General features: G+C 44.8%; 1 protein-coding gene across 2 annotated transcripts in view; it reads left to right on the forward strand.

Annotated features, from left to right (window-relative positions):
• Positions 1-17,236, forward strand: part of PHLDB3 (pleckstrin homology like domain family B member 3) — a 134,011-nt gene extending 116,775 nt beyond the window's left edge. Inside the window, exons 14-17 of one of the 2 annotated variants that reach the window (XM_030211490.1) lie at positions 10,298-10,496; positions 11,717-11,802; positions 14,589-14,751; positions 14,890-17,236. In XM_030211490.1, the coding sequence (XP_030067350.1) occupies positions 10,298-10,496; positions 11,717-11,802; positions 14,589-14,751; positions 14,890-14,918 (477 nt within the window). In that variant the 3' untranslated portion in view covers positions 14,919-17,236. Of the gene's footprint in view, positions 1-10,297; positions 10,497-11,716; positions 11,803-14,588 lie in introns of both variants that reach the window. The other variant, XM_030211489.1, reaches the window with a different exon arrangement.
• The last annotated feature ends 766 nt before the right edge of the window (positions 17,237-18,002 follow it).

Consider the following 18,002-nt stretch of genomic DNA (forward strand, 5'->3'; position numbering starts at 1 on the left):
TCTTCTCCAAGTTCAAGAGCCCTAACCTATATCTTTTATTGAGATGTGATGACCACAATCGCACACAATGCTGAAGATGCGGTTGTAACGTGGAGTGATAGAGGCATTATGCTATTCTTTGTTTTATTTTCTATTCCTTTCCTAAAGCTTCCTAACATTCTGATTTATTTTCTGGCTGCCGCCGCACACTGAACAGAAGATTTTAACATATTGTTCACAATGACCCTTAGGGTCCCTTTTACTAAGCCACTTAGGTGCCTACGCGCGCCCAACGTTCACTAATTTGGTACTACTGCCCGGCTACTGCGTGGCCCAGGCGGTAATTTCATTTTCTACGCGTGCCCACTATGCTCACCGGAAAATATATTTTATTTTCCGGCGCACGGTGCCAACCAGGCGGTAATCGGCATTGTATGTGTGCTGATGGTTACCGCCCGGTTAACACGTGAGACCTTACCGCTAAGTGAATGGGTGGCGCTAAGGTCTGAGGCCCAAAATGGACGTGTGACAATTTTCTTTTTGCCACATGTCCATTTTTGGCCCAAAAAAAAAAGCGGCCTTTTTTGCAGGTGCGCTGAAAAATGGACCTGCGCGCGTCCAATACATGCATCTACACCAGCGCAGACCATTTTTCAGCGCACCTTAGTAAAAGGACCCTTAAATCCTTTTCCTTAGTGGTGACTTCTAATGTGGAACCTAGTTTCCTGTAGCTATAAGTTGGGTTATTCTTCCTAGTATGCATCACTTTACACTTGTCCATATAAAATTTCATATGCCGTAAGGATGCCTTCAACATATGTGAAAAAGTCTGGTGACCTTGCTTGATATCTTTAGCTGTCTTCCCTTTTGCCCTCTGGTTTTGCCATCCTGATTTCTTTTTTCTGTTCCAGGTTTTTTTTTTTTTGTGTTCCTCTTTGTGAGATTTGTAATTTGTGAACACTACCCTTTTTGACTTCAGTTTTTCCAGCCACTTCCTTGGTAAACCATATGGGCTTCCTCTTCCATTTGCTTTTATTTATGTTCTTTACATAAAGAACTGTGGCCATTATTATAACTTCTTTTACCTTAGCCCGGTGCTCTCCACTTTCCCGTCTCCTTCTACCCTGCCAGCTGATCCTTTTGTCAGTCAGCATTTTTAAAATCCAGGTCTTTGTGAACTTTGTATGTCTGCTATAGCTTTTAAATCAAACCCCTATCATGTGGTGATCAATGGTGCTTCGGTGGAGTCCATTTGTGAGCACCAGTTCCAGTGTCTGCTCCTCCCTGTTGGATTCCATCACAGTTTGTCTGTGCAGAGTCCCTTGTAAGGCATCTATAATCTCCACATCTTTCAGATATCACAGATGGGATACTCCAGTCTACATGTTGCAGGTTAAAGTTTCCCAGTAACATCACCTCTCCCTTCATTACCACCTTTTCAATATCTTTGGTCATATCTTGAGTCATATCCACTACAAACAGAGGACGTCAATATATCATACCATTGTGGATGCGAGTGCCAAGAGGGTCCACAGTGGGTCCTCCTTTCTCTATATCCCCTGCATTTCAGATGCCTTAATCTTAGGAAACTAGGGCTCCTTTTACTAAGCGGCGGTAAGCCCAACGTGGGCTCCCTATACAGGAAGTACCGCTGGGCTATCGCAGCAGCCCGGCGGTACTTCCCACCCCTAGCACACCGTTATTTCCAGCGCTACAAAAATTTGTTTATTTTTGTAGCACCGGAGTGTACCCGGCGGTAATCGTCCAGTTCCTCATGCTGCCCAGTTACCGCCTGGTTAACGCGGGAGCCCTTTGGCGGTAAGGGCTCTCCCCCCCCCCCCCCTCGAAATGGCTGCGCGGCAAGTGCTTTGCTTGCCGCATGGCCATGTCCTGTAGGAAAGTGAGACTTCCCTTTTATCAGCTGTGGCAAAAGGGGGTCTCGACGTGTGTGTAAAACACTCGCCGACACCAGTGCCGACCCCCTTTTGCCGCAGCTTGGTAAAACGGGCCCATATTCCTTTATACTTGAGGTTGAAGAATCCTAGCTTAGCACCTAGATTTTGGTAGTGTCCTTTACAGAATTGTGTATCATGTTTAGCTAACAATTTAATCAGTTCCAAAAAATTCCCCTCATTCGTTCCACAACCAGCCAAACCTCTATGCTCACGATGACCACAAAACGGTAATCCTTGCTTTGCAAGGAATAAAACTACATCAATAATATGCTTCAGAAGCATTCTGTTTTGTTCTATTTTTTTCTTTTCTGCAGCTACAAGTTTTGCAAGAACAGTTTTATCTCTTAACAGATGAAATCTAGTAAGAAAGAAATCTTTCTCTGCTTTTCTATGACTCTCACACTTTTCATGCTTGAATTTTGTCAATGCCCTTGTTAAAATTTTTGCAACCCTTTTTAGGATTGCTCCACGTACGGTTATCTGAACATGAAGCACCTGAGAATAACCAACAATAGAAACAAAACATTGCATTTGATCTGGGTGAATATAATAACCACTGTCTATCATTTTCAGGGCCACTTTTCTCATGTTTTGTTTGTACCATAACATACTAAAGTGCTGCCCATCTTTGCTGTTAGGAATACAAAGTTCTTTTTTCAGTCCTGGTTCACAAGGACCCTGTTGGAGTACTGCTCAGAGGAGGTTGTGATGGATTTATTTCAAAATAACTTTGGATCTGTTGGAAAGTCCACTTTTGTATCAATAAGTTCACAAAGTACTGTACTAACTGTAGTTTCCTCTTCTTCCTTGTTTCACTGTCAAATGGATCAGAGTAGGTTCTACTATTCTTTCTTCATTTTCACTATCATCATTCGATGGGAAGAAAGTGCTGTCAGGCAGTTCTCCACAGGATAAGCTGGTGCCACTTTGAGCAGAAATTGATGTGTTGGAATTCATAGACTGAGCTGCTTCTCTCATTTTCATTATGAATATCACTCTCAGACTCATGTGTTACATAGTGTTCACTTGAGCTACCAGCAGCATCAGTTTGTGCTTGAATTGCTTCACAATTGTTAGGAATAGTAGCACCAACATGTTGAGAGCTAGCTCGATGAAAAAAATCATCAATGCGCTGACACTTAGCTAGTTCTTTTTCATGGTCCTTGTCGGCTTTAAGTTTGACTCTATCCCATCCGGAAAGTTTCTTTTTTGCATTGCTTGAACTCATTGTTTAAAATGTTAATCAACTTCAGATGCAAAGTTTTTGAAGTGACCACAAAAGCGGACTACTGTAAGTCAAGCTGGAAACCACAGGAAACCGTACGAGCACGTGTAACTCCCTGGTGGAGGAGAAAGATATTATAGACAGTGTGCGAATCAAAGTCCTTAAAAAAGGAAACTCAAGAATGATAAAGTTGAATTCCAAACCAACCAATACAGATCTAGACAACAATTTCTTTGAATAAATCCACATATGATATGCTTCAAGGGAAAAGCAGTGCAGGGTCTTCTTGGACCTCATGGGCGCTGCAGTTCTGATAGCCACACCAACAAGAAGTTGGTGTCGGAACTCAGAAAGGGTTGAAATGGATTAAACATGTAGCATTTGTGTGGACCCTGTGGCCTCTGTGTCACTGTGCTGTTTTCTGCTTTATGGAGAAGACTTCAGGAGTGCTCCCCTACCACTGCCATCGGTTTCACACTCCTGCTGCTAGTGTTGTCAGTTTCATGATTGAAGAGTGGAGCATTGGGGCCACTGGAGCTGACCCCTCTGCTGTGTTTCACCAGCAGACCTGTGCTCTTCAACCACGATTCTAGCAGCAGCAGGAGTCCTGCCTCCTGCTGCCGTTTGATGACAATAAGCCAAGGACTCACGTTGTTCCAGAGTTCGCGACTGTTTGTTTAAAGCCTGGGGTCGTGACAGCTGACAGACAACCTGAATACAGACAATGGACCTTGCATGCTATTAGTTTGATAACGTGCGATAATAATAATAGTGGTATCTCCGATACCAGACGGGGAGTGTTCTGTCCCCTGACAGCCTGGCACTAGTTATAATGTGACCCTGAAATGTGTTAATGTCTTCACTGCTAGGATATGTGTGTGAGCAATGCATTGTGTGTAATGTAGCTCACAGACAACGCAACCCCACTTGCTTGTCTGTATAAGATCCGTTACTACTGGTTGTGATGCTGCTTAGATCACTCCTCTGTCTCAGCCAAGCTTGGCTTCTTTGTTTACGTGCCAGCACTTCCTGGCCATTCTTGCTATCCCTGTCCTGAGAGGTCAGCCAGGTATGACCTTTTCCTCCAATCAGGGGCTGCCCCCTAGAGCCGCCCTTGCCACTATTGGCCTTTCTACTCTTTCTTCTCTGAGTCTGTGTGAGCTTCTAGTTCTGCCCCCCCCCCCCCTGTCCATGAGGAGGACAGTATCCATTTTGCTCCAGGACAAAGCAATGATCCTGTTGTAGCTCTGGAAAAACACTAGTCTTTTCACCCTGAAAACACCCTTCTAGAAGAGGGTACTGCACTCCCAAACACCTAACTCCGAGCTGCCTCTATCTGCGGAACTACTTTTCTTATCTCTGCAATGAGCTGATCCCACTTAAACTTCTACCTTCTCTTCACTGATACAGCTCATGAAACTACAGGGTTCCTTTGTGCTTATGAACATCAAACTGTGAATAATCATCTATGTTATTCAATAAAGGAACTTCAGAAAAGAACAAGAGATTTAGGTGTGTTGATGTGCTAGGGGTTTATACTTCAAGATATTGAGACTTATAGCTAAATAACTCTTAAGAAACAGCTATACAAGTCTCGAGAGACTTGACAATAGTATATGAGGATCTGAAGGCGACGAAACAGTGTGACAAGGTGGTGGCCGTAGCTAGAAGGTTGCTAGGCTGTATAGAGAGAGGTGTGACCAGCATAAGAAAGGAGGTGTTGATGCCCCTGTACAAGTCATTGGTGAGGCCCCACCTGGAGTATTGTGTTCAGTTTTGGAGGCTGTATCTTGCTAAGGATGTAAAAAGAATAGAAGCGGTGCAAAGAAAAGCTACAAGAATGGTATGGGATTTGCGTTCCAAGACGTATGAGGAGAGACTTGCTGACCTGAACATGTATACCCTGGAGGAAAGGAGAAACAGGGGTGATATGATACAGACGTTCAAATATTTGAAAGGTATAAATCCTCAAACGAAGCTTTTCTGGAGATGGGAAGGCGATAGAACGAGAGGACATGAAATGAGATTGAAGGGGGAAAGACTCAGGAAAAATGTCAGGAAGTATTTTTTCATGGAGAGAGTGGTGGATAATTGGAATGCCCTCCCGAGGGAGGTGGTGGAGATGAAAACGGTAACGGAATTCAAACATGCGTGGGATAAACATAAAAGAATCCTGTTCAGAAGGAAGGGATCCTCAGAAGCTTAGCTGAGATTGGGTGGCAGAGCCGGTGGGGGAGGCGGGGCTAGTACTGGGCAGACTTATACGGTCTGTGCCCTGACAATGGCAGATACAAATCAAGGTAAGGTATACACAAAAGTAGCACATATGAGTTTATCTTGTTGGGCAGACTGGATGGACCATGCAGGTCTTTTTCTGCCGTCATCTACTATGTTACAATATTGGGATAATTAAAGTCTCCCATTTTTATTGTGTTCCCAATTTTATTAGCATATTGAATCTCTGTTAGCGTCTTGGTGTTTCTGTATACTCGCTAAGTGGGTAGTACAATACCCCCACTGCTATACTTTTCCTTGTCACAGAGGGAACTTCTATCCCATTTAAGTCACTTGTCCATGGCTAACTGCAAATATTCAGCAGCACTTAAATGGTTAATGCTGCTGAATATTTGTGGTTGGTGCCTGAGCCAAAACCAGCTAACTCAACAATAGTTAAGCTCTGGAACTGTTTGCCAGAGGATGTGGTAACAGTGGTTAGTGTATCTGGGTTTAAAAAAGGTTTGGACAAATTCCTGGAGGAAAAGTCCATAGTCTGCTATTGAGACAGATATGGGAAGCAACTGCTTACCCTGGGATTTGTAGTATGGAGTGTTGCCATGGTTTGGGTTTCTGCCAGGTACTTGTCACCTGGCTTGGCCACTGTTTGGAAAACAGGATACTGAGCTAGGATGCACCATTGGTCTGACTCAGTATGGCTACTCTTATATTCTTATGTTTGTGGATGTTCCAGGGGCAAAGTTGGCACTTATGCTGTTAAGTGCTGATATTCAGCCCTTAGCTGCATAAGATAACCATTTAAATTGGACCGTATAAAAAGCTGTCTCAAAAAGGTTTCTGAAAAGCTGTCTTACCTCAGCAGGCTTATTTTCGAAAGAGAAGGGCGCCCATCTTTCAACACAAATCGGGAGATGGGCGTCCTTCTCCCAGGGTCGGCCAAATTGGCATAATCGGCGTCCTGAACTGCTTTCCATCGCGGGGATGACCAAAGTTCACAGGGGCGTGTCAGAAGCATAGTGTCACGTATTCCAAGCAGGCACTAGGTTTGTGAGCCTTGGGCCACGGCCGAGGAGCGACAGTGGTAGTAGGCAAACCACCCTACACCTGAGACAGGGTAGAACTCTGACAAACAGTTAGGCTTCACCTGCACATGGCCACCTTTCACCAGGAGTTGAGCCCCTGGCTGCAGGCGGCCAGCAGGACTTATAGGACAGGGCAGGAGCAGGATCCCAACTAGGCAGAACAGGGACTGAGGGTCAGAGGGGAAAGGAATAAACAGGAGCAGCAAGGCAGGGAAAGGATAAGCTGAAGGATAGGACTGAAAGCTGCAAGCAGCCACTAAAACAGGGAACAAAACACTGATAAACAAGACACAGAACTGAAAGCTGCAGAGCAGCCACTAAGACACAAGCAGACAAGGACTAAACACAAAACTGTAACCCAGAGACAAGACTAGAAAACAAACCACAACCTAATCTAACTACACACAGACTAACTGAAAACAGACAAGAATTTCAGGCAAGAACCCACACAAAGCAGAAGTGCAACAAGCACCAACACACCAGGGCCTAAGGCAATGCAAAGGCAAAGCAGAAAGATTTCAGAATGGCTAATAAGCTCAGCAGCAGTGAGGCTCAGCTGCAGCAATCACCAGGCAACTACAGGAGCTGTGCAGGTTCAAATAAAAAGAGCAAGTCTGGCAATCTGGAAGATCCGGACCGGACTAGGCTGAAATCTGGAACGGGTGATAATAACCAGACAGTCCATTGCAGCCACCAGGTCTGGCCACCAGGTGGCGAGAGGAAGGAGAGCACGAAACATGGGCACAACTGTGACACATAGTGAAGGTGGGACTGGGGCGTGCTTAACACATGGGCGTTCTCGGCCGATAATGGAAAAAAGAAGGGCGTCCCTGATGAATACTTGGCTGACTTTACTTGGTCCTTTTTTTTTTACGACCAAGCCACAAAAATGTGCCCTAAATGACCAGATGACCACCGGAGGGAATCTGGGATGACCTCCCCTTACTCCCCCAGTGGTCACTAACCCCCTCCCACCCTAAAAAAAATTTTTTTAAATATTTTTTCCAGCCTCTATGTCAGCCTCAGATATCATACCCAGCTCCATGACAGCAGTATGCAGGTCCCTGGAGCAGTTTTAGTGGGTACTGCCGTGCACTTCAGGCAGGCGAACCCAGGCCCATCCCCCCTACCTGTTATACTTGTGGTGGTAAATGTGAGCCCTCCAAAACCCACCACAAACCCACTGTACCCACATCTAGGTGCCCCCTTCATCCCTTAGGGCTATGGTAGTGGTGTACAGTTGTGGGGAGTGGGTTTTGGGGGGCTCAGCACACAAGGTAAGGGAGCTATGCACCTGGGAGCTTTTTCTGAAGTCCACTGCAGTGCCCCCTAGGGTGCTCGGTTGGTGGCCTGGCATGTCAGGGGGACCAGTGCACTACGATTACTGGCTCCTCCATGACCAAAGCGCTTGGATTTGGTCGTTTCTGAGATGGGCGTTCTCGGTTTCCATTATCGCCAAAAATCGGGGAAGGCCATCTCTAAGGACGACCTAAATGTTGAGATTTGTGCGTCAATGACCGTATTATCAAAACAAAAGATGGCTGCCCATCTTGTTTCGATAATACGGGTTTCCCCGCCCCTTTGCGGGGACGTCCTGCGAGGACGTCCTCAGGAAAACTTGGGCGCCCCGTTCGATTATGCCCCTCCACATGGTTATCTTGTGTGTTTAAGGGCTAAATATTGCACTTAACTGCATAAGTTGTAGCAGCCAGTGTATAACTGGATATTTAGTGCTGGTATCTGGGCATTGCCCAGCATTAGATATCCGGGAATAATGCTGGTGGCGGAATATCGGCCAGACTGTTTCCAGGTTGCAGTTTCTTTCCTGCAGAACTTTTACCCTGCTTGACTCGATGCCGTCCTTAGCATATACCCCCGAATTCAATAAATGGTGCCTTAAATTAGGCCTGTAATTACATGCGCAGTTATAGAATAACATAATTAGTGCATAACATAATTAGCTAATTGGCAATAATTTGGCACTTAATCGGAGATAAGTACCAATGACTTGCATTAACAAACACTAATTGACACTAATTAGCAGTTATGCACATAACTGACTTATACTCCTATTCTCTAAACTGAGCAATAATGTGGGGAGGGGAATGGGCACGTCATGGATGCTCCGTCTAACCTAGCATGCACTTTATGGAATAGTTGTATCTACGCACCCAACTTCTGGATTTAGGGGTCACACATTTACACAGCCATAGACATTACGTAAGTGGTCATGCCTAAATTTGGAGCTTAACTGCAGGCTAGTATTGTGTAACAAATTTGGTGTACAACTCTGGCGTTATAGGATATTAGCTCAGTGCCCAGTTTAGTGACCTATATTGAATTTACTCCATAGAGCAGTTGTACCCTGGAATTAGTGAGCCACTGGTTATCATTTTTACACAATAGACATCCTCTGAGAGCCCAGATATGTTTATTTAGTGCCAAACAATCAAACACTCCAGTCTCATGTTTAGATTATTTGTCTGCTCTCATTTAATATGAGCTACCCTTGGCTTTTTCCACATTCTCTCTGTCAGGATACTCTAACAGTATCCTTTTTGAGGATAGCTGTTCCAAACCACACCCTCCTGAGTGACTATGTTTTTTTCCTGCAGTGTAGTGCAAAATTGTTTTTTTTTTCCTCCATTTTAATAGCTAGTCTCAGCAGCCAGGTTCCATTCTGGTTAAGCTGAAATCTATCCTTTAGGAATGGGCTCCCTTTTCCCCAAAACGTTCCTCACTCCTAATGAATCTGATACCCTCCTTCCTGCGCCATCATCTATCCAGAGCTGAGACTCCAGAGCTCAGCCTGCCTCTAGGCTCCTGTACGTTGACATTGAAAGCATTTTTGAGAAACCTGCCGTGAAACTTTTGAATGTTAGAGGTCTAATTTGTCTTTCTGTGCTACTGTTGCCCACGTGGTCTGTGACAGCTGGCTTTTCCTCAGCATTGTCTAAAATTCTATCTGAGCAGTGTATGAGCTATTTGGAACAGGCAGGCAGGTTGCCAGTGGCAGTCTCTCCCTTAGAGATGCATTCTCCTGACTGGAAGGAGGCACTGTAGGGAGCTGGGTAAGAATTGTCTACATTTGTGCTGAGGCAGCAAAGATATGTGAAGTGAAGCAATAGGATTGGTTTATCCTCTGCACCAGATCCTGCTGAGCTTCTGACAGGCCTCTGTTGCTTAATTCCAAGATCTTTATCATAGTACCACAGTTATAAACAAGTTAACAGGTCATTGAAACCGTTGAAGTTTGTCATCCAGGATGTGTCCTGGGTTGGCATTGGTTTGCTGTAATTTTTTCTGTTTACATTGACAAGGTCCCTTCATGTCTGTTCTGATAGCAGAAATTGCCATCACCCAGTTCAGTCTGGGATTACGAGAGGAGTTTTGGGGGATTATAGTCAGATAGAAAAATGATGGTATTCTCATCTGTGTGTAGATAATGATATTGGTGGGGAGGGGGAAAGGAGGAGTGACACTGGGAAGGAGGTTGATATAGGGGAGGGAAGAGGGTACTTGCCTTAAACAGAGGGAAATGATGGAGAGTGGTAGCTGAGAGACTGGGGAGAGTTTGCCAGCAAGGGAGCAGGACCACAAAGTGCAGTCTCAGGGCATGAGTTTTTCAACACACTTATTCTTGCGGAGTCAGTAGCAATACTGTTTTAGGCCCAACCTTAAAGGTGTCATATGCGGGACTCACCTTGATACAGTGCGGCAGGCTACAAGGTGACAAATCCTTCCTTCCTTTTAAATTGTTTAAGAGAACAAGGTAAAAGCTTTGGAATCTCTTCACATTTCTTCGTTCTCCCTAAACTTAGGTGAAAAACTCTAGGCCAGCCTTCAACCTGAGGTCACACATGGAATCCCTGGGTCACAGCGTGGAGACCTGCCCCCAGGTGACAGTGACAGCAGCATTATGTAAAGGGTATCTGGTGAAGATGGGAGGCCGCATCAAGACATGGAAGAAGCGCTGGTTCGTCTTTGACTGCCAGAAAAGGAGGCTGGCCTATTTTGCAGGTAAATGCATAACCTGTTGACCTCACACACCAAGTAGCCAACTGATCTATAAGAGCAAGGTCTTGTGAATGTCAATTCTACTTTTTGAGTCCCTGGAGTACTATTATAATTTTTCAGAGACATTGTTTGGCAAAAAAGGTACATTTGAAGAAAGCAAGAGAATGGGTAAGAGGGTGGCCATAGAGTTAAAGTCAATGGTTTGACAAGAAACTCTGTGTCCTCAGGGACGAGATAAGCTGGTTCTGTTTTTATCCACATTGCATCTACTGATGTTCCTGCTTTTCCTGCCAAAAATGGAGCTTCAGTTCTGAAAATGTAGTGGGGGGGGGGGGGGGGGGGGGGGGGGAGGGCACAATAAGAAGTGTCTCAGCCTGGCCCTATCTCAGCACCAGTTTTCTGTCTTCTGTGCATGCAAAACAAAATATGATAGTCTTATACATTCCTGGGAAACCTGCCACATTGAGGCCTTTTCCTGTTTTTATGATGCACAAACCTTATACACCACGGGACATGTAGTGCTAAAGTAGAGGAGGTAGCCTAATGGTTAGAGCAGCAGGCTGAGAACCAGTGAAATCAGGATTCAAATTTAATGGACTGCTCCTTGTGATCTTAAACAAGTCTCTTAACCCTCTTTTGTCTCAGCTAGAAACGTGAGGGGGGGGGGGGGGGGGGGAGTCAATATTCTAAGCAATTTAAATGGCCAGGGGAAGCTCCTGAATCTACGGTTAGCACCTAAGCCAAAACTGGCTGTTTTGTGGGTGGTCAGGGGGTGGAGTCAGCACAAACCAGATATGTATAACTGTATATTCAATGCCAGTGCCCAGACATGGCCTGGCATTGAATATCCAGGGCATATTGCCAGCAGTGGCCAAAAAATGCTGACCGCCACTGGCTAAATATTGACCCCTTAGATTATAATCCTTCTGGGGACAGAGAAATACCTGTTGTACCTGAATGATAACTCACCTTCAGCTGCCTACTGAAAGGCATGAGCTGAAAATCCCCAACGCCCCCCCTCCTTCCCCTGAACTGAAATGGAAGAGGGCAGTACTTGAAATCTCACAGTTGTGTTGAGTATGGAAGCTGAGGACTGTGCCAGAAGGTTCAGTTTAGGAGCCCTGGGCATTTGGTAGGTAACTAACCAAAGGTGCTCTGGTGCTGGATAAGGGAGAATCTTGATGATCATTCTCTTTACCCTCTCCTAATCGTTTTTTCCACAGATAAGGAAGAGCTAAAGCTGAAGGGAGTGATATACTTTCAAGCCATTGAAGAGGTTTACTATGATCACCTGAGGAGTGCCTCAATGGTACGTGGCACGGACTTAAAAGTCAAGACCTTTGGCCCAATCAGAAGACAGGGTCCTCCTATATTCAGACTGCAGGAGTTAGACCGGCTAACTCTTGCGGTCATCACCGAGCCCAGATATTCAATGCCAGGCCGTTTCCGGTGACCGGCATTGATATCCAGTTTATTTTTGACTGGTTTAAAATAAACGGCAAAGTCGATATTCAGACTTAGCCGGTTATCTTTAAATTGGCCAAGATATCCTAGTTTTCATTCGACCCAATATGGCCGCTAATCCGGCTTTAAAAATCGGCAGATAGCCGGTTATATCGGGCAATATAACTGGCTATCTGGTAGCCACTATCCTGGGATATTCAGTGAGGGATAGCCAGTTATCTCCCACTGAATATCGGCGGATAATCAATTAAGTACTATTTAACCAGTCAGGAGTCATTCTGGTCGGTTAAATAGCGCTGAATATTGGAGGTAGTAGATTCCGGGGGCAGGGTGTGAATATCTGTGCTGATACTATACTACACCATACTGCGCTTTGATGTTGATCCATTGATGTGCTTGCATCTCTGTTGCATGCCTACGCTTGAAAGGGATCTTGAGGGTGATAGGGTAGCACCGCAAACAGAAATGTGCAAATGCTGTGGGAAAACTCAAAGACAGCCAGTTAATTAGGAAAATGGAGCCTCATGTTCACAGATACAGTGGGGACAAAACCAGGGCTGATTCCTCCTGTCCATATCCCAGATAACAAGGACAGAACAGCAAGATAAAATAAATCCCTAGTCCAACATTTATTTTTCTTAGCTGTACAAATGCAGGTGGCATATTTTCAAGCTAAAATTCTCAAAAGCTGCCAGAAATGGTATATTCAAACTGCTCAATATTCAAAACGATTTAGCCGGCTGCTGACTAGTTAAATCACTTGATCGGAGCTAGCCCCTAATATTCAGTGGCACTTAACTGGCTAAGGGCTGCTGAATATCGCGGTTAGCGTTGAACACAAAGCTGGCTATGTTGGGGGTGTTCCGGGGGCCGAGTCTGCACTTGGCCACTTAAGTGCTGATATTCAGCACTTGTGGCCAGAGTTAGCACATAAATGGGCCCACATATATGTCTATCCTATCTTTATGCGGTAACCCATGACCGCTTAAATGATGAATATTGACTTAAGTGGCTATGTGTGAGCTGGCTTAAAAATAACCAGATATTCAAAGACGAAGCCTGCACAGGTCTCAGCTTTGAATATCTGGGAATTTTAGTTAGGTAACGCCTCACTGATCTTCAGAATTTGGACTGAAAATTTGTATTGGTTATGGAGCTAATCAAGAACAAAACAAACTCCAAAAAGGCTTTGAAGGTTGTCACGAAATGCCTAGTTACCTGCCTGGGGTTACCCCACGACCACTTAGAGGATCTGTTCCCAGCACAGCTCAGATCCGCCTGCACCTGCCGCTTGTGCAATTCACTAGCACCCTCCTCACATCACTGGGGTCCCAACCACCTCTGGGTGAGTTTCTCATTTTCAAATTATCCCCTGTGATTTCTAGGTTACTGGAGGCCACACTTCCAGTGGTCCCACAGTTCCCAGAAAGCACTCACAGACCCAGCACACAAACCACCAGGATTCTTTATCAGTCCAGACAAAGAGACAATAAACCAGTGGCGTAGCCACAGGTGAGCCGGGGCCCATCCACTTAGGGCTCAGGCCCACCCAACAGCAGCACATATTTAGTGCTAGCTTGTGGGGATCCCAAGCTCCGCCAGCTGAAGAACTCCCCCTGATGGTGCTGAAAACACTGCTCTCCACTTCAGCAGTCTAAGCTTCCTAAGCTGCTGATACTGGCCTGATCGCATTGGGGGGGGGGGGGGGAGGAGAAAAACTCGGTGCCCCCCCACTTCTTGACTAGGTCCACCCAAAATCTGCTGTCTGGCTACGCCTCTGCAATAAACTGAAAATTGTTTACTGTCTTAAAAATTGAACAATGAACAAAAAATGTGCAATCAGCAAACAGTAACAGGTAACTGAAATACGGATCAATTATAACACTAACTAAACGTTTGTTTGCTTTTTAAAAAGTACTTGAGGAGATCAGGACATATAGCTGCTCACTAGTTATCAAATATAACTATTTTACAGGGCTTCAGCAAAGAGCTTTCTCTCTCTCTTCTCCCGGGCTGAAAGTGAAGCAAAAGCCAGTACAATCCAAGTGAAATGAGCTCCTGGGCCAATCAGAGCCCAGAACAACAAATTTCAAAAATAGCTAGTTACATCACTACAGGCATTTCTGTTATCTGTGAGCTAACTAAAAAGAAGGGAATGGTCATTCCTCTGTAACAGTTTTAAACACAAACAGAAACCACCTGCTGGCCAAACTAGAGAAATACACTTCAAAAAATCCCCAATACATTTTACAGGCTTAAAACACACTGTTCTGTCACCAAGGCATTTAGTTTCAATTATTGTCGGTCTTTCTTTTCTATTCTTGAAACTGTTCAGCCAAATTTTCTAATATTTGGTACACTGGTGAGGATTATGGCTCAACTGGTTTTATACCAGTTTTCTAAGACACACCAGTAGACTCATAATTGTGTGCAGCAGCTGATGCCCTAACTATCACAAAACTATCAGGCAGAATACAGAAAAAAAGAAAGGAGACCTAGGAGGTAAGACCAAAAAAAAAAAAGCAAGAAAGCATAGGACAATGGGCAGCTGGTGCCCTGAAATCTTTTGGCTTACATGCTTCCCTGTCAGCTTGCACAGACTCTTCTATCTCTCTCTTTCTTTGCCTACAGAGTCCACACCCAAAGTTGACCTTCTGCGTGAAGACATACGAGAGGCTCTTCTGCATGGTGGCTCCGACGCCAGAGGCCATGCGTCTGTGGATAGATGTGATTGTCACTGCAGCAGAGGAGAACATTTGTGGACTGAGACTGGAGGGGTGGCCTGACCTGTTTCATAAGTATTGCCATACTGGGAAGACCAAAGGTCCATCAAGCCCAGCACTCCGTTTCCAACAGTGGCCAATCCAGATCACAAATACCTGGCAAGATCCCAAAAAAGTACAAAACATTTTATACTGCTTATCCCAGAAATAGGGGAGACATCTGCAATGTGCTTGTTGAAGAAAAAAAAAGAGGGCTGGAAGTTTCATCGCTTAAACTGCTGAATTCTGCGGAAGTTTCATCCAGCGCACATCTCACGGGGTTTTGCAGTTCTGTAAATGCTTTATCACTGCACACTAATTCCAGCCTGAGGGAAAGGAAGGCTTCCTGTAACACTACACAAACGTATTGCGGCCTGAAAGAAAGACAGACCTCCTTTAAGATCGCCTGTCTCTACTCCAGGCCCTTGAAGAGATTTGTCTGTGCAGAGTGCAAATCAAAGGAAAGATGGTTTACCTTGCAGACCAATCAGATAACACCTGGTCATGGGTTCAACCAGTTAAAAAAGAGACTGGACAATATATCTGACCAATCAAAAGAGACTACACAGCTTTAGCCTTTCTCCACTTGAGAATGCATCCTTGATGTCAAGTATTGTAGGATGGTGCCTGGTTGGGGGGAGGGGGAGGAAGATCATTGCTAACTATAATTTAATATTGTAGAATCTTTTTCACAGAGTTCAGGACTGGTGTATGCCCTGTTTGTTGGCTATGTTTCTCTTCCATTTTATGGAGAAGGAGGGGGGGGGGGTTCAGTTGTGTCTCACACTACAAGAATTGTATGCATTATGCTTGGGATGGCTGTGCTGTTTCTAGTGACAGTATGTACAGGGCTGTGTCCCCCTGCGGTGATGGTATAAAGAACTGCTGATTTCCCTTTTGTACTCCTAAGTGCCCTGTGTGAGGTGATGGAAAGAAGGGTAAGTGGGAAGCCAACTTATCCTCTCTGCAGCCCTGGTGCACAGGAGACACAGTCTTCAGCCAGATCCCAGCTGAGAGTGTTTGAACCGTCCATGGACCACAGTTTCAGAGATGAGGACAGGGCATGTATTCCTTTCCCTTCTGTATACAGAACAGGAGTTAGATTTTAAGTATAGTTCAAGCAAAGGGTGACGTTTCCAAGGGTGAAAGAGTATAATATGACTGTGTTCTACCCCCTCTCTTCCTCTTTGCCTGCAAGTGCACTCCAGCAGTGTGAAGTGGGTTGAGGAGTGCAGGAGAAACAAGAGATTGGGGGAAGAGCAGAAGGTCATAAGGACTCACTCAGATTGGAGGTGTTGCCCCATAATTCTCCCTCCACCATAAGGAGGGAGAGGTATATAGAGGATATAGCCTGTTAACACTCCCCTCTCAAATCATTTATTACTTACGCTATATTTATCCATTCTCCAGTACTGTTTTGTTTTTAACAAAGGGAATTTCAAGCATTACATCTAAAGCTGCATTGATCAGATCTGACAACACTGTAGATGTTTAGGGATGCTGCATCCTGTCAACTGTTATGCTCAAAGACCTGTTCTGGTTTTCTTAGATGGCATCATTTATCCAACCTTTCCCCTTGAATGCATTGTGACAGTGATTTTGTAATGGAGAGCCTAGGTCAATAGGGACGGGAAGGCACTTATTTTTGGCTGTATGTCTCTGTGCAATACTAGCACAGATCCTGCCGAAATTGCACCAACACAGACATTATGTCTGTTCCAGAGGAGGTGTAAATGTTAGTGCTACAGCATATACAGTAGTACGTGCTGTATATAAAATAAGGGGTTGATAGCCAGTGGCACTCAGCATTTTGGCGATTGCTGCTGGTGTTTTTCCAGGATATTCAGTTACGGGCCCTGACTTTGGGTTTCCACATAAAGGTAGGACTGACTTTTATGCGGTCCTGTATATGTGGTTAACCTGTCCGATTAAATTCCGAGTATTGGTACTTAAAGTGCCAACTCTGCCCCGGAACACAGTTTGGTGCTAACCGGTTATTGTTAGCAGTGCTAACCAGTTAAGTGCTGCTGAAAATTAGCGGTTAACCCCGAATAGGCAATTTAATTGTCCAGGAGCCGTTTCCGGCTGCTTCAATCGTTTTGAATATCAACCCCTACATGTGCAAGTCATTACTGTGTCCGCCCTGCACCCATGCTCCACCACGAGCATGCTTTCTATAGCAGCACATGCCAGGTTGCACCATGCTTACTTTTAGGTATAACTTAATTTTATAAGAGCTCATTTCCCCAAATTCTAAATATGGTGCTTTAATTTCCATGTGCAAATTGAAGCGTATTCTATAAAAATGTACGTAACTTAATTGGTAAACTAGCTAATCAGCACTGTCAATTGCATGTTCACAAGCAATTGTTGGCACTAGTTGTCATTAATTACGATTTACGAACAGAACTCGCTAAACTTATTCTGTATGTATATATTCCAAGTGGCAAAGTTGAAAAGGGGGCATGTTTATGGGAGTGGAATGGACATTTCTAAAATCTATGCACATTATTATAGAATACATCTACTCTGCACCTTATATAGGCATCGGGATTTACACCAAGTAAAACATGGCCTAAATGGACGTGACCAAATTTGGTCGTGTGGAGAGGCACTTGGCGTTATTCTGTATACCTCACGGAAATTTAAGCTTATTCTATAAAATTTAGGCATACTTTAGAGAATACACCTAGATATATATTTTTTATGTGCATTTTTCAGGCGCCATATATAGAATGTAGCCCTTTATGCACAAAAATGGATGATAAGATTGTCTTCTGTGGGCCTGTCCCAGGCAGCTCAATTTTGTGGGTCTTCATGGGGATTCCTAGACTGTTTGACCCTGTCTCCTGATTCAGTTTACATATCTGCTGGACCAGCTGCAGGTACCCAGAGAAGAGGAGCAGCCATGAAGAGCCCTGCTGCAGGTGCAGGAACCAACGTGTCAGTAGTGCACAGCAGAGAGACACCTTGCTCTGTGCTGCTTCTCATGAAGGCCGAGAAAGGAGGCCAAGACCAGAAGGTGAAAACTGAGGAAGTGGAGAGATAGGTGGAAGTGAATGCAGGGCAAGTGGAAAGAGGGAAGGGAGTGATTGCTGGGAAGGTGCTTAGAGAGGAGAGGGTGAATTTTGTGGAGGTGGGTAAGAGGTAGGAGAGGTGCCGAGAGAAGATGGGATTGTATGCTGGGAAGGTGGTGAGAAGATAAAAGTGAAAATGCTATGTGTGGAAGGTGAAGGGAGAGGGGTAATTGCTGCAGGCAGAAGGCAATAAAAGGGGAGAGCAA

This window comes from Microcaecilia unicolor, chromosome 8, assembly GCF_901765095.1.
Source record: "Microcaecilia unicolor chromosome 8, aMicUni1.1, whole genome shotgun sequence".
Lineage (NCBI taxonomy): Eukaryota > Metazoa > Chordata > Amphibia > Gymnophiona > Siphonopidae > Microcaecilia > Microcaecilia unicolor.